Source organism: Astyanax mexicanus, chromosome 23, assembly GCF_023375975.1.
Source record: "Astyanax mexicanus isolate ESR-SI-001 chromosome 23, AstMex3_surface, whole genome shotgun sequence".
Lineage (NCBI taxonomy): Eukaryota > Metazoa > Chordata > Actinopteri > Characiformes > Acestrorhamphidae > Astyanax > Astyanax mexicanus.
The window spans coordinates 27139634-27154837 of NC_064430.1; the positions used below are offsets into that span (position 1 = coordinate 27139634).

The window sequence follows — 15204 nt, forward strand, 5'->3', positions numbered from 1 at the left end:
AACCACCTTGCAACACCCTGGCACTCAATTCAAATTGGCTTTATTAGCATGACTGTTTTAAAAAAAAACAATGTTGCCAAAGCACACAAATATCAAAACCGAACCTATAGTGAAACAACGATGAAACATAAACATCAATTAATTAAAGAAATAATAATAATAATAATAATAATAATAATAATAGAAAAATCACAATAATAATAATAACAACAATGATGATAATAGTAAAAACAACAATAATAATAACAATAGTAATAATAAAAAAATTATAGTGATTACAACAGTGATTGCAGTTCAGCGATTGCACTCACTGAACAACACCATAGCAGCTGCCTACTAAAATCAATTTGCAACAGTAAAAACCCAAATTAGCAAGCACTTATAAACATGAAAACTCATAAACACCAAAATTACCAGCTGATAACAGTCAGGATGGTCCTATTTTTGCATCTTTTTACATTGCTTCCAAAAATATCTGGATACAAATATATTCAAATCATTGAATCCAGGTGATCCAATCACTTCGAAGGCCGAAGGTGTATAAAATCATGCTTCTATAAAGACTGCTTCTATGTAGACTGCTTCTACAAACATTAGTGAAAGAATGGGTCGCTCTCAGGAGCTCGGTGGAAATTATAGGATTTCTGCTTTTGCTCATGAATATTCATAGCAATGCGAGGCAGTGAAACAAACAACAGAAACGTTTTAAAAAATTTTTTACAGTAATAACAGTCTTTGCAATGTTATATGTTACTTTACAGCATGTGTAATAATGCCCTGCTAAGTGCATTTCAGCCACTGACCTAGTCTTAGAGTCTCTGTAAAACGTAAAATCACCGGAGATCCTATTTAAACCTATAGTTACTCACACACAGAGGTGGCTAGTCCAGGTCCAGAAAGTAAAAATCCACTCCAGGGTTTTGTTGGCTGAACCACAGCAGAGTGGAGTGAATTTTTACTTTTAACTAGTGTAAACAGAACTGTTGTAAACATACACCTACATATCTCAATTATACTTCGCTGGGGGTGTTCCTCCATAGACAAATTCTAACTATTTGTTCCTTAGCTCTTAATTACTGGGCAAAACAGGTTGATGTAGACACGGTGCTTTTCCTGATCGACTTGTTTTTCTGAATATTTTCTTTTTCTAGCTACTCCAAACAATGGAAGTTGAGGAACAGTTTCATGTGCAGCATCATAAACAACTCAAAGAGACCCACTGTATTTCACAAAGAACTAGAAAAAGAGGATTTTATCGAAAGGAGAACTTTAAGATTATTGTTCAGGTTAGAGTTGGATGTGAGGTTTACATTCAATAGAGCATCATTTACTTTCACCATAGAGTTCAATAGACATGCAGTTGAATGACAAGTAAAAAATCTATAATCTATAATAATGGACTACCCAAATAAAGTGATAGCGCACATTTTATGAGATTACCTTCCAAACCACTTTGTACGGAGGACCAAAACTGCCAAAATTAAAAAATAAATAAAAAAATTAATTAATAAAAATGTAAGTAAATCACTCAAAAAACTAATATGGTGATTAAAACTACAAAGAATAATTATAATTAATATGAAAATAAATACATATACATAAAAAATAAATATCTCAAATTGTTCTTTATGGGTTTAATTTCTCTTTTGATTCTTTTGTTTATTTATTTACATATATATTTATTTCTGCATTCATTTATTTCCTGATTTATTTATTTCCCAATTTATTTATTTCTGTTTTTCCTTTTCCTTTTATGATAATGAAGGGGCTGTCCAGCAATTATGTCACAGTGTCTTAGCATTCCTATTGGTTAATTGATGTCAGATTGGCTGTACATGTCTTGCCACTTTGGCGGTAACTTTGGTTACGTAGAAGATTATTATAAAACACACCCCTTCATTATCATATAAGGACAAGGAAACACAGAAATAAATAAATCAGGAAATTAATGAGTGCAGAAATGAACAAATAAATAAAGAAAATTACTATAGAGTGATTTACTTACATTTTTATTTTATTTTATTTTTTCTTAATTTTGGCAGTTTTGGTCATCCATAACTTTGAGATGTTTTGCACACCACCAGTACTACACATGCCACAATTTAAGAACCACTGATGTAGAAGTTTTAATACACTGATGTTCCACCCCTGCCCTGTTCTGTATGATGAACCCAGATGAGATGGTCCACTGGTTCATCACCCTGCTGTTCTGAGCTCTGATAGATCCTGTATCTGGGTGCGTTTCCTGGCTGTGGATGAAAGCAGGCTCTAAAATAGCTGTGGGCTCGGCGCTCACAGCGAGATTACAGCAAATCACAGACCTGACCGGCTCTGCGGGCACCAGAGCGGCGCAGGTCACCCTGTTTTTATCAGAGACCGCGCCCACTGCCCTGAAAAAAAAAACACGCCCCTTCATTTCCCTTTAAAGCCCAGCACAAATTGGAAAGAGAAGAAGCTAAACTGCAATTTGCATCATGGGTAGAAACACAAGCCGTCGCACAGCGTCTGTCCGCCCACCACATAAATGACAATGTGTTGCTGGTCAGCGAGGCCGACCGCGCTCGGCTCCGTGTGGTTCCAACCCACACTTCTGCTGGAACCGTCCAATAACTCACATATTTCAGGCCATACAGTTAAACTGGGAGCATGTTTGGAGACGGTTGAAGACGCTGGAGGACGATGGAGGACGGCGTCCGCATTCTTCTGCCTGGCACGGCTTCAACGTCTGACCCAAAATAACGTGTTCCAGCGTTCTGGAGCACATTCCGACTCTTCTGATGAAATCTGAGCTACTGTTGGTCACACAGTGGGTCAAAGCCTGGAATTCTGGGACATGTCTTGGAATGTATATACAAATATACAGTACAGGCCAAAAGTTTGGAAACACCTTCTTTTTTTCAATGTGTTTTCTTTATTTTCATGACTATTTAAATTGTAGATTCTCACTGAAGCATCAAAACTATGAATGAACACATGTGGAGTTTTATGTACTTAACAAAAAATGAGCTGAACCTCCACAGTCACCGGACCTGAACCCAATCCAGATGGTTTGGGGTGAGCTGGAGCACAGAGTGAAGAAGGTAAAGAAGGGCAACAAGTGCTAATAAACACCTCTGGGAACTCCTTCCTTCAAGACTGTTGAAAAACTTTTTTTCATTTCAGGTGGCCACCTCTTGAAGCTCATTGAGAGAATGATGCCAAGAGTGTGCAAGGCAGTAATCAGAGCAAAGGGTGGCTATTTTGAAGAAATTAGAATATATATTTTTTTGTACATAAGTACATAAGTACATAAAACTCCACATGTGTTCATTCATAGTTTTGATGCCTTCAGTGAGAGGCTTTTCTTAAAGTTTAAAAGGGTTTTAATGAAGCGTGTCAAGAAGAGTGACAGTAGTTATGGTTAAAAAAAAAACATTTGTGGGCAGAGCCAGGAGAGGTTAAGTGGAGAAAGAGAGAGAGAGAGATAGAGAGAGAGAGAGAGAGAGAGAGAGAGAGAGAAAGAAAGAGAGGCTGGATTTGCTCTTTCTGACCGGCTAGACATATTCGCTCCCCATGGGGATGCAGCCTGTAGAGCACCATAATAAAACATGGACAGACCTGCCAACAGTGCAGATATTTTGCTGGAAAGATAAGCAGAGTTTTTTCCTCCCTCTCTCTCTCTCTCTCTCTCTCTTTTACTCTTTCTCTCTCGTTCTCTCATTTTTATTTATTTATTTTTTGAATACAAAACATCATTTTTCATTTTCCCTCTTTATGGTTTCCATAAATCAACACACACAATGCGTCAGTGAGTAAAGAATACATGTCAGAAATGCAGAGTCAGTGTCCAGTACTTATGGCAGGGGTGTTATTTAATACCGCGTGAGGGTCAGGACTCGTGCGCTGGGGGCGGCAGTGCGATTTAAGACCTGTCTGTCCATCAATCAGTCTGAGACTGCGTACAAGACAACCGTCTGACCCACATTAAAAAGCCTATAGCCTCTGGGTTTTAGATGTCTTAAAACTGGAACACGGCTGGAGGTGGGCTGGATGGGTCATCTGTACTGATAACTGAACCCAATATATTCAGCCAGGGAAAGCAGAAAACAGCAAAGTTACTGCGTAAAGATGCTTCTGTAGAGAACATTACGCAAAGAAACAGAGGGCAACAGTAAACTTGAACTCCAGTGATGCTACAATCAAGATAAAATCCAGCATTGCATCACGATAAACTCCAACATCACAAACCCAAGGATCTCCAACACATTACAATACAAATAAACTTTACTATTATAATCAAAATGAACGTCAACAATCTCACAATCTGAAAGAATGTAAATATTACTGACTCCAAAGAACTCCACTAATCTCACAATCCCAAAGAACACCAACAACGTCAAAATCCCAAAGAAAACCAACAACGTCACAATCCCAAAGAACACCAACAACGTCACAATCCCAAAGAACACCAACAACGTCACAATCCCAAAGAACACCAACAACATCACAATCCCAAAGAACACCAATAACGTCAAAATCCCAAAGAAAACCAACAACGTCACAATCCCAAAGAACACCAACAACGTCACAATCCCAAAGAACACCAACAACGTCACAATCCCAAAGAACACCAACAACATCACAATCCCAAAGAACACCAATAACGTCACAATCCCAAAGAACACCAACAACGTCACAATCCCAAAGAACACCAACAACTTCACAATCCCAAATAACACCAACAACGTCACAATCCCAAAGAACACCAACAATGTCACAATCCCAAAGAACTCCACTAATCTCACAATCCCAAAGAACATCAATATCACAATCTCCAAAGAACTCCAACAACATCACAATCTCCAAAGAACTCCAACAACGTCACAATCTCCAAAGAACACCAACAACGTCACAATCCCAAAGAACACCAACAACGTCACAATCCCAAAGAACACCAACAATGTCACAATCCCAAAGAACACCAACAATGTCACAATCCCAAAGAACACCAACAATGTCACAATCCCAAAGAACACCAACAACGTCACAATCCCAAAGAACACCAACAATGTCACAATCCCAAAGAACACCAACAACATCACAATCCCAAAGAACACTAACAACGTCACAATCCCAAAGAACACCAACAACGTCACAATCCCAAAGAACACCAACAACTTCACAATCCCAAAGAACACCAACAGTCTCACAATCCCAAAGAACACCAACAACATCACAATCCCAAAGAACTTCAATGTCACAATCTCAAAAAAGAAAAAAAACTACAACAGCCTCACAATCCCAAAGAACACCAACAATCTCACAATCCCAAAGGACTTCAATATTACTATTTTCTAAGAACTCCAACAATCTCACAATCCCCAAGAACTCCAACCTCACAATGCCAAAGAACTCCAACCTCACAATCCCAAAGAACTCCAGCAATCTCACAATCCCAAAGAACTCCAACCTCACAATCCCAAAGAACTCCAACAATCTCACAATCCCAAATAACTCCAACTTCACAATCTCAAAGAACTCCAACCTCACAATCCCAAAGAACTCCAGCAATCTCACAATCCCAAAGAACTCCAGCAATCTCACAATCCCAAATAACTCCAACTTCACAATCCCAAAGAACTCCAACCTCACAACCCCAAAGAACTCCAGCAATCTTACAAGACCAAAGAACTACAACATTACAATCCCAAATAACTCCAATATTACTATTTCCAAAAAGACTCCAACAACCTCACAATCCCAGTAAAACTCCAACATCACAATATCAAAAAACTCCAACCTCACAATCCCAAAGAACTCCAACAATCTCACAATCCCAAAGAACTCCAACATAACAATCCCAAAAAGACCCAATATCACTATTTCCAAAGAACCTCCAACAATCTTACTATGCCAAAGAACTCCAACATCACAATCCCATTGAGCTCTAACATCAAAATCTCACTGAACCCCAACAGCACAATAGCAAAGAACTCCAACAACCTCATGATCCCAATGAGCACTAACATCACAATCCCACATTTACCATTTCTATGAACTCCATCACAATCCCCCTCCCAAGAAACTTCAACATCAGAATTCCAAAGAACTCTAAAAAACACCACAATCCCAAACATCCCAATCCTGCCCAGCCTGGTGGTTATTTCACTGCTCCTCTCTTATTGGATTATTTGTCAGGCTTTGAGGAGACAAGCCAAAAGCAGTTAAGATTTTGTGCTGTAAGGAAACACTCATATGGTCTTGATTTCCCCTTTAGACCCAACCCCTTCACCCCCCACACACACTAAATACACTCTACCTCTCGCCAAGATCCGTCGCTCTACACACAGACAGGCAGACAGCAGCAGGACAGAGGGGACGAATAAATGGTGTACAAAGATTTTGTGGCAACCACCTAAAAACCCCCTACCGACCATTATAAACAACATGGCAACTGCATAAAATCACCACGCCACACTGTATGGTGTTTATTACTGATGTAAAAGTTGGGTTTGTGTACCGTGGGGCGTGTCTGTGTGGCCAAGATAGCAATAAACATCTGATTGTTGGCGTTTGTCTAGCTTGTATTCAGTCAGTGGCGCACCTGTGTTTTACGTTGCAAGAATAGCAATAACACACTTAATTTCCAGAACACCACGCCCATCAGTGCAAGTATATTTATAGTATCTGCTGCTATTTTAATGACGTAGAGGAAAGGTGTGAAAATGGACTGTTGGTGGGATAAGATGTAAGATAGCAATGAGCATACCAAAAAACCTTGCACAGGGAGTAAGATATTGGCCACTTAGCCACCTCCACCTCCACATACACCAAACTATCGCAACCACTTCATAGTAACATCGTATTAACTACCTGGCAACCCTTTAGCAACACCATTGGAACCACCAGGATACTGCAGCAATCATTTAGACAGCAGACACCTCCCCTTAAAAACTATAGCAGCCATCTAAAGGAAAATGTAACAACAAATTAGCAACGAGCATCGTGGCTAAACACCTAGAAAACAATTAGCTACACCATAGCAACCACCTTTTTTTATCCGAGAATGCATGAGAAAACACACACAAACACACACACACACACCCAGAGATCTATACTATAAGAATAAAGCCATGTATCGTACTGTGCAGGGCAGGGGTGTGTGTTGCAGAGCTGGGAGCCCATGGCTGGTCTGGTCTGAGGGTTACAGTGTGAGGAGTTAACCTGAGTGCTCTGGTCCTGCAGGCAGATGGCCTTCATCGACACACGTCCTGAAAACACAGAAATAGATTCAGTTTTATTATAGTAACTTATTTTTATATACAGCACAATATGTCCCAAACAACACTATCTAGAAGAGGGAGCATCTCTAAGATCATAAGAAAAAAACACAAAGAGGTACCAACACTCAAAGACCTCAAATGTAGAGCATAAATAGATACTGTCTTCTCAATATACTAGTTCATCAAAAAGAAAAAATAAAGAATATCATTGAACAGTCATTATATAGTTTATTTCAGTAATTCGGTTAAAAAAAGTGAAACTCATTTCATTGTTGATGATTATGGTTTACAGCCAATGAAAATCCAAAAGTCAGTGTCTCAGAAGATTAGAACATCATATAAGACCAATTGGTACTTTCGGCAGTGTGGGCAGTGTGCCAAGTCCTGCTGGAAAATGAAAGATTTTGTGGGAAAACAAAACTGCACTGACTTTAGACTTGATAATAAAACACAGTGGATCAACACCAGCAGATGACAGACATGTCTCTTTATCCAAACCGTCACTGATTGGATGACTTGGAAACTTCACACTAGACCTCGAGCAGTTTGGACTGTGTGTCTCTCCACTCTTCCTCCAGACTCTGATTTCTCCCTTGATTTTATAAATAAAATGTGAAATCTACTGATGATCAGTGATGGTTTGGATAAAGAGACATGTCATCTGCTGCTGCTGATCCACTGTGTTAATTGTTTCTTGTAACTTATATTTTTCAATTTCTTCTGGAAGTAACTATTTTTTAAATTTATTTCTAGTATAAAATGGTCTGGTAAAGGGGATGAGCGGTAGAGCTGCACTGACTCTAAGTGAAGGAGAGAGAGAGAAAGAGAGAGAGAGAGAGAGAGGGAGAGAGACAGATAGAGATGTGTGCTGTCATAGCTTTGCCTGTTCGTCTTCAGCTCCCACTGAGAGTGTATGAATGGAGACTGTATGAATGACACACACACACACACACACACACACACACACACACCACACACACACACACACGCACACACACCACACACAAACAATGATGAGTGAATGAAAGGGTGGGCCGTGGAGAAGGGAGGAGTGTTTTTGTCTTTCACAAAGGTGCTTTTGATAAATTCAGGCAAAATCCCTGGCACACACACACACAAACACACACACACACACACACACACACACACACACACACTCAGTGTTGCTGTTCTTTTCATTCCCAAATATAAAGACACAAAACTCTGCACTCTCTTTCTCTCTCTCTCTCTATCTCTCTTTCTCTTTCTGTTTCTTACTCTCTACCTCTAACTCACTCTTACTCTCTCTCTCTCTCTCATGTTCTACCTCTCTCTCTCTTTCTTTCACACTCACACTCTCTCTCTTCCTCTCTCTCTCACTATCTTGTGCTCTCTCTCTCTCTCTCTCTCTCTCTCTCTCTCTCTCTCACACACACACACACACACACTCTTACCCCCAGCGCAGGGTGCGGAGCAGTCGGAGCGGATGATGCTCCAGGTGTAGTTGGGTTTTCTCTCCTGTAGGGGGAGTGTGTACTCCCACACCACGCCGGGGTTCTTCCCCTGCAGTAGGATCTGCAGAGAAAGATAAAGAGTGTGTGAGTGTGTGTTTGTGTCTGTGAATGTTTTTGCATTTTTTCTCATACTTACATTTTTCAGAGTTTTCAAGAAATCACTTAAGTAGAACCTGTCTGACAACAGATCTTAAAAAGTAAAACATCATGCCGTTATAAGAGCAAATTCATGAACAGGTGAGAAAACAAAGTTATTGATCATCTATCAGTCTGGAAAATGTTATAAAGTCATTTGTAAAGCTTTGAGACTTCAGAGAACCACAGTGAGAGCTATTATTTACAAACGGAGAAAACACAAAACACTGGTGAACCTTCCCAGGAGTGACCGGCCGCCTGAAATTACTCCAAAAGGGCATGGACAACTCATCCAGGAGGTCACAAAAGAACCAAGAACAACATTTAAAGAACTGCAGGTCTTACGTGGGGTAAATATCAGTAAGACAAAAAAGCAAAAACAAAATAAATCTGTATAGGGGCAAACCCTATTCATTACACTGATCAATAGGACATTAAAGAGAATAGAAGAGGACAGGGAGCAGAGAAAAAGAAAGAATAGGCATTTATCAAAGCTGTGGAGTTTAAGACCTGTTTATCGTTGCTGTCAAATTGTGAGATCATCTGTAACACTGATTTACACTGAAACACACTCTTCCTTTCCTTCCTTCCATGGCTAAATCCGCCAGTTAAAGAAGACCCAGTGGTCAGACGAGGCACTGACCACTGCTCAGACACTGGGAGGATGTTTAAATGAGTATGTATACAAGTCCGAACTGAAGCGTACCGTTTTTATAATGGGTCATAAACCAGGTCTAGAACAGATCTGTGAATCAGCGTTTTTTGTGAGAATGTGAGAATACTTTATGTGATCTTATCATGGAGTCTGCTGTGTGTTATTACACTGTTTATATCACACACAGGAGTGTGTGTAGTGTTGATGATCAGGTGGGTGGTCCTGGAGAAGAGCTCTGAGTGAGTCAGGTTTGGGACAGAACCGAAGAGGAAGTCCACTAGACCTGAGCCGGGCTGAGGTTGAGTCAAATGGAGTGTAGAAAGAAACAGTGTTCTTCTTCTGCTTTATAAAAAAGAAAGGGATTTCTTTGCTACCTGGCAACCTTCAGCAAAATGAATACAAGTTCAGATTGAATTATATGGAGCTTAAAGTGGGACAATGAAGCTTTAGCAAAGCTACAATTAGGTTGACTAAGCAGGTAGTCCTGATCTGAGTCTAAGAGCAGTAGGTTGGGTATAACATGGCTGTTCTAAAATTATATAACTATATAAAATATTATTTTTCCACAACCACAGCTTTGTAATGTGTGCAGCAGGTGTTTTTGCATTGTCTTGTTGAAAAATGTTTTGTTTTGTCAGTTCAAACAAAGAAAAAGGCAAAAAAATGAGAGGGGTAGTTGAGGAGGGGCAATGGGTGATGTATGGGTTTAGAAGAGGGACAGGAGGGAGAGCTGATTGGTATTAGTGAATATAGTGACTATGTATTGTAGTAGAGAAGTGGGCGGAGCTTCTGAACATGGTGAATATAAGGCTTGTGTTGTGTACAGTAGTAAAGTTGTAAGTGGTATTAGTGAATATAGTAACTCTGTATTATAGTAGAGAAGTGGGCGGAGCTTCTGGTCATGGTGAACATAAAGTAAGGCTTGTGTTGTGTACCGTAGTAAAGTTGTAAGTGGTATTAATTAGTGAATATATTAACTCTCTATTGTAATAGAGAAGTGGGCGGAGCTTCTGGACATTGTGAATGTGTTATAAGGCTTGTGTTGTGTACAGTAGTAAAGTTGTAAGTGGTATTAGTGAATATAGTAAATCTGTATTGTAGTAGAGAAGTGGGCGGAGCTTCTGGTCATGGTGAATGTGTTATAAGGCTTGTGTTGTGTACAGTAGTAAAGTTGTAAGTGGTATTAGTGAATATAGTAACTCTGTATTGTTCTAGAGAAGTGGGCGGAGCTTCTGGGCATGGTGAACATTAGGCTTGTGTTTGTGTACAGCATAGCATTTTAATTTAGGCCAAAAAAACAAAAATACAGTAAAGATAAAAGATTAAAAATCACATCAAACATCTGAGTTCCAGAGTCATAAGTAAGTAAGAACTTCCAAGGTGGACAATACACCCCCCCCAAAATCACTACCTCCCAAAGACCGACCCCCCATGAGCCCAGGGAGCGATGGTTTAACAGGAAACGGGTCGTGGACTTGTGCTGAAGAGGCAGATTATCTGTGATCTGGGTTACAACAAACACAATATCACTGTTCAGTTCGGCCTGAGAGACGCTGTCAGATTAACGGTTTAGCTTCAAGCGCAAAAGCCCTGCAGGCTGGATCAGGTTCAGTGACGGGGGGCATATAGGCTTTACATATATACATTCCCTCCGGAGCCGGGCGGCCTGCTGCGGATTTGTGTGTGTGTGTGTGTGTGTGTGTGTGTGTGAGTGTGTGTGTGTGTGAGTGTATGCATGTCCTGTGCTTGTTGGAGCAGGACGCTAGCAGAGCTACAGAGCTGATCCTCAGACAGGTGAGACACAGCCATGATTGAATAAACCAAACCAGATCTCATTCAGCATCCAGGTTCACACTAGAGCTATAAGGCTAATGTTGCTGGCAAGTCATGGAAGCTAGTACGTAGCAATTAGCATTGGTGCTAACCAACTGCATGGTTTCCTTCCTTAATCCATGTGGAGATGGATGGGTTAACTTTATGCATCATGGGGTAACTACTTGTATTGTCCATTATGGATGCCACATAGATGCTCGCCTAACATTCAACAAAAAAATCAACTAAATATCCATTAAATGTCACTGTACTGTCAGCTAAACGTAAATGAATCTTAGAAATGGAATCTAACACTAACCCTATTCTAAACCCTTAATTAACCCTCTCTACCTAACCCTAACATTGACCTAAAAAGTAGATATAACCATAAATTAACTCTTAAATATTAGGGTTAGTTATAGAGTTAGGTTCAGATTTAGATGTAGGGTTACATTAAATAGAAAGCTTCCTTATTGTGATATAACAAATAATAAAAGGAAACCTGTATATTGTTCTGTTATTTGTTTGTTGTTTGTTGTTTGTTTGTACTGAGCGGGTCAACCCGAGTAGGATGGGTTCCTCGGACTGAGTCTTGGTTCCTTCCAAGGTTTCTTCCTCTTAAAGGGAGTTTTTCCTTGCCACTGTGTCACCATAAAATTGGAATCTCTGTGGTGCTGCTCATAAGAGGCGTGGACCTGTTTTTCCTGTAAAGCGGCTTTGTGACAACCTTTGTTGTAAAAAGCGCTATATAAATAAAATTGAATTGAAAAAATAAATTGAATTGAATTATAGAACCACCCTGGGACCCCCCATCCATCATCCTTAACCAGAGCCCCATCCACTAGATCAATTGAAAAAATTAAATTTTGGTTGAGAACCTCCTACAGTATTACCCCGCAGACTTCATCCGTGTGAGGGACCTGTACCTACTCTTCTTGAAACATCAGCAGCTCAGATACTCTAAATCACTGAGGGAGCTCTACGCTCATTGAAGCAGTGATATACACTCATACAAAATCAATGGGGGGAGATCAAAATACTCTACACTTCTGGTCTTATTACCCTTTCCTTTTGTCAAATTTTAGATCACTAATAAAATCTGATAAAAAGCTGCTGAGCTTGCACAGATCTAGTGTTAAATGGCTGAAATAACAAAACAGATGCAGAGCTTTCAGACCTCAAATAATGCAAAGAAGAGAAGTTCATTTTCATAAAGTTTTACGAGTTCAGAAATCAATATTTGGTAAAATAACCCACTTTTTTTCATGCATCTTGGCATGTTCTCCTCCACCAGTCTTACACACTGCTTTTGGACAACTTTGTCTTTACTCCTGGTGCAAAAATTCAAGCAGTTCAGTTTGGTTTGATGGCTTGTGATCATCCATCTTCCTTTTGATTATATTCCAGAGGTTTTCAATTTGGTAAAATCAAAGAAACTCATAATTTTTAAGTGGTATATATATATATATATATATATATATATATATATATATATATATATATATATATATATATTATATTTATTTGAACTGAATTACTGTAGTAACTTTTCAATACTATTCTAATTTTTTGGGATGCACCTTTTACCCAGAGTGACCTATTCACTCTTGAACTCTCAGTTTTAAAGTTTTAAAGCATAAGGGACCGTTGCCGAGTCTACCACCCTGGAAAGCTTCCATGAGTCCTCGCACGCTAGCCTGTCCACAATCCGGGCCGAATTTACAGCCGGTTCTGTAACACGGAGAGAACGGTTCCAGCTTTAGCTCAGGAGGGGGTCCCCTGTCCATTTGCAACACAGCAAGACACCTGCCTGCAGACCTCCCCCGGACGGACCCGGCGCGGGGGACTGCGCTCCGACCGGCCCGGTCTCCAGTTTCAGCCTTAACCATCCGCACATGCAGCTCGACCCAGAACCTCCAGAACCGTCACTCAACACCTGAGACATTGCTCTCCATCCCAGTCCTACAGAAAACCCGGCTTTAAACTGAGATCTGGACTTGATTTGGACTCCACGCAATGGAGCTTCACTAATATATAGAATGGTTCCAATAGGTTCCTGCTGCAGAGAGTCCTATTGTATTGGCAGTACTTCATTATTGAGACTTAAATTGTTGGCAGGTGCTATGTAGCTAGGATGCTAGTAGCTTTGCAAGGCTGTGGTTAAATGGATATAGTGGTGCTTTAAGTGGTTGCTAGGATGTGGCTGGGTGGTTGCTGTGGTCCGGTTAGGTGGTTGGGTTGTGACTGTTACAGTTTTGTGCTTCTAGGAGGTCACAAGTGACTATACTGTAAATGTTTGCCCAGTTAGCAGTTGTGAGGTGGTTGCTAAGGTGTGGCTGGGTGGTTGCTGTGGTCTGGTTAGGTGGATGCAAGGTGACTGCTAGTGTGCTTCTAGGTGGTTACAAGGGGGTTGTTGGTCTGTGGCTATACTGTAAATGCGAGCCCAGTTAGCACTTGTGAGGTGGTTGCTAGGATGTGGCTGGTGGTTGCTGTGGTCTTGTTAGGTGGATGGAATGTGACTGCTATTGTGATTCCAGGTGGTTACAAGGGGGTTGTTGGGCTGTGGCTATACTGTAAATGTTTCTGGATTTATAAATCACTTCTATATCACTTGTTTTAATTACATCAATATCTTAACTTTCATTTTTGGGAATGCTACTTTCAAAATTTCCAGAACGTTAGTATTTGTCTAGCTGGGAACATCTAAAAATATTGTGATACAAACCATTATTATGTCACATCACATATTTTTAGAACGTTCCTGGAATAATATTTAGGTAACATTATATTGTAGCATTAATTTTCAAAATGTTGCTAAATATTCTTGCAATGTTCTCCGTTAGCTGAGTGGGTGCTGTGGTGCTTCAGGAGGTTGATATGGCGTTGCTTGGTCAATGGTACATGTATTATATATGGCTGCTAGAGCATTGCTTGGTATGGCACTGGTATGTCAACGTTATAAGAATGTTTAGCAACATTTTAAAGATGTTTCAGTAAGGTTCGCCTGTAACATTGACGTAATAATAATATTCCAGGAACGTTTCGAAAACGTGTGACATCATAACGGTTTGCATCACAGATTTATTAGAATAGTTATAGTTTCTGACATAACGTCCCCAGCTAGACAAATGCTAGCATTATGAAGACGTAACGTTAAAGTAACATTCCAAAAAAAATAAAATAAAACAATGATGACACAAGTGATGTTGCAGCAACGGTACAAAAACTTTTTAAAAAGTTAAATAAAAATGTTCTAAGACTTTTCAGAAAAATTGACATTCTAAACATCCAAAGAACAGTAATTGTAACATTCTGAAAATGTTCTACTTAGTAAATGAGTGTGAAAGTGAGTGAGGGCTCTGACAGTGCAGGCTGTGGGTTTGAGGGCATTTCGATGCCAGTGTGTTAAGCTGGCCTTAACTGACCCCAGCAAAACTCTGCCACAAGAATGCCAGTCCTAAACTAACCTGCTCCAGTGTTTCAAACAGAACCGCGTCAGGTTCTGCAGGACCGGTCTGTTATGTCTGCTGTGGACCACCACACCACACTCCAGCTCAGCAAGTTCTGAACTGACCCAACACGCTGACCCACCGAGAGTGCCCACCTCAGCTCAGTCACAGAGCAAATAGCTTTATTCCCAATATTTTAAAGGTCTTCTTCCTCTAAAATCAACCTTTTTCTTGTTCTTTGTGAAATACAGCAGGTCTCTCTGAGTTGTATATGGATGCTGCACATAAAACTCTTCCTCAAACTCCATTGTCTGGAGTTACAGCTCTGTTTACACCAGCTAGATAATGTTATCTATCTTGTGTGGACGTAACTATAGGTTTAAAACGGATCTCCGGTT

The 15204-nt window shown here is 40.0% G+C and overlaps 1 protein-coding gene across 1 annotated transcript in view; it reads right to left on the minus strand.

Moving 5' to 3' along the window:
• adamts18 (ADAM metallopeptidase with thrombospondin type 1 motif, 18) overlaps positions 1–15204 on the minus strand; it is a 92421-nt gene that overhangs the window by 7398 nt on the left and 69819 nt on the right. Inside the window, exons 17-18 of the mRNA XM_049471147.1 lie at positions 8696–8816; positions 7124–7250 (exon numbers count right to left, since the gene is read on the minus strand). Coding sequence (XP_049327104.1) covers positions 7124–7250; positions 8696–8816 — 248 coding nt within the window. The remainder of the gene's footprint in view (positions 1–7123; positions 7251–8695; positions 8817–15204) is intronic.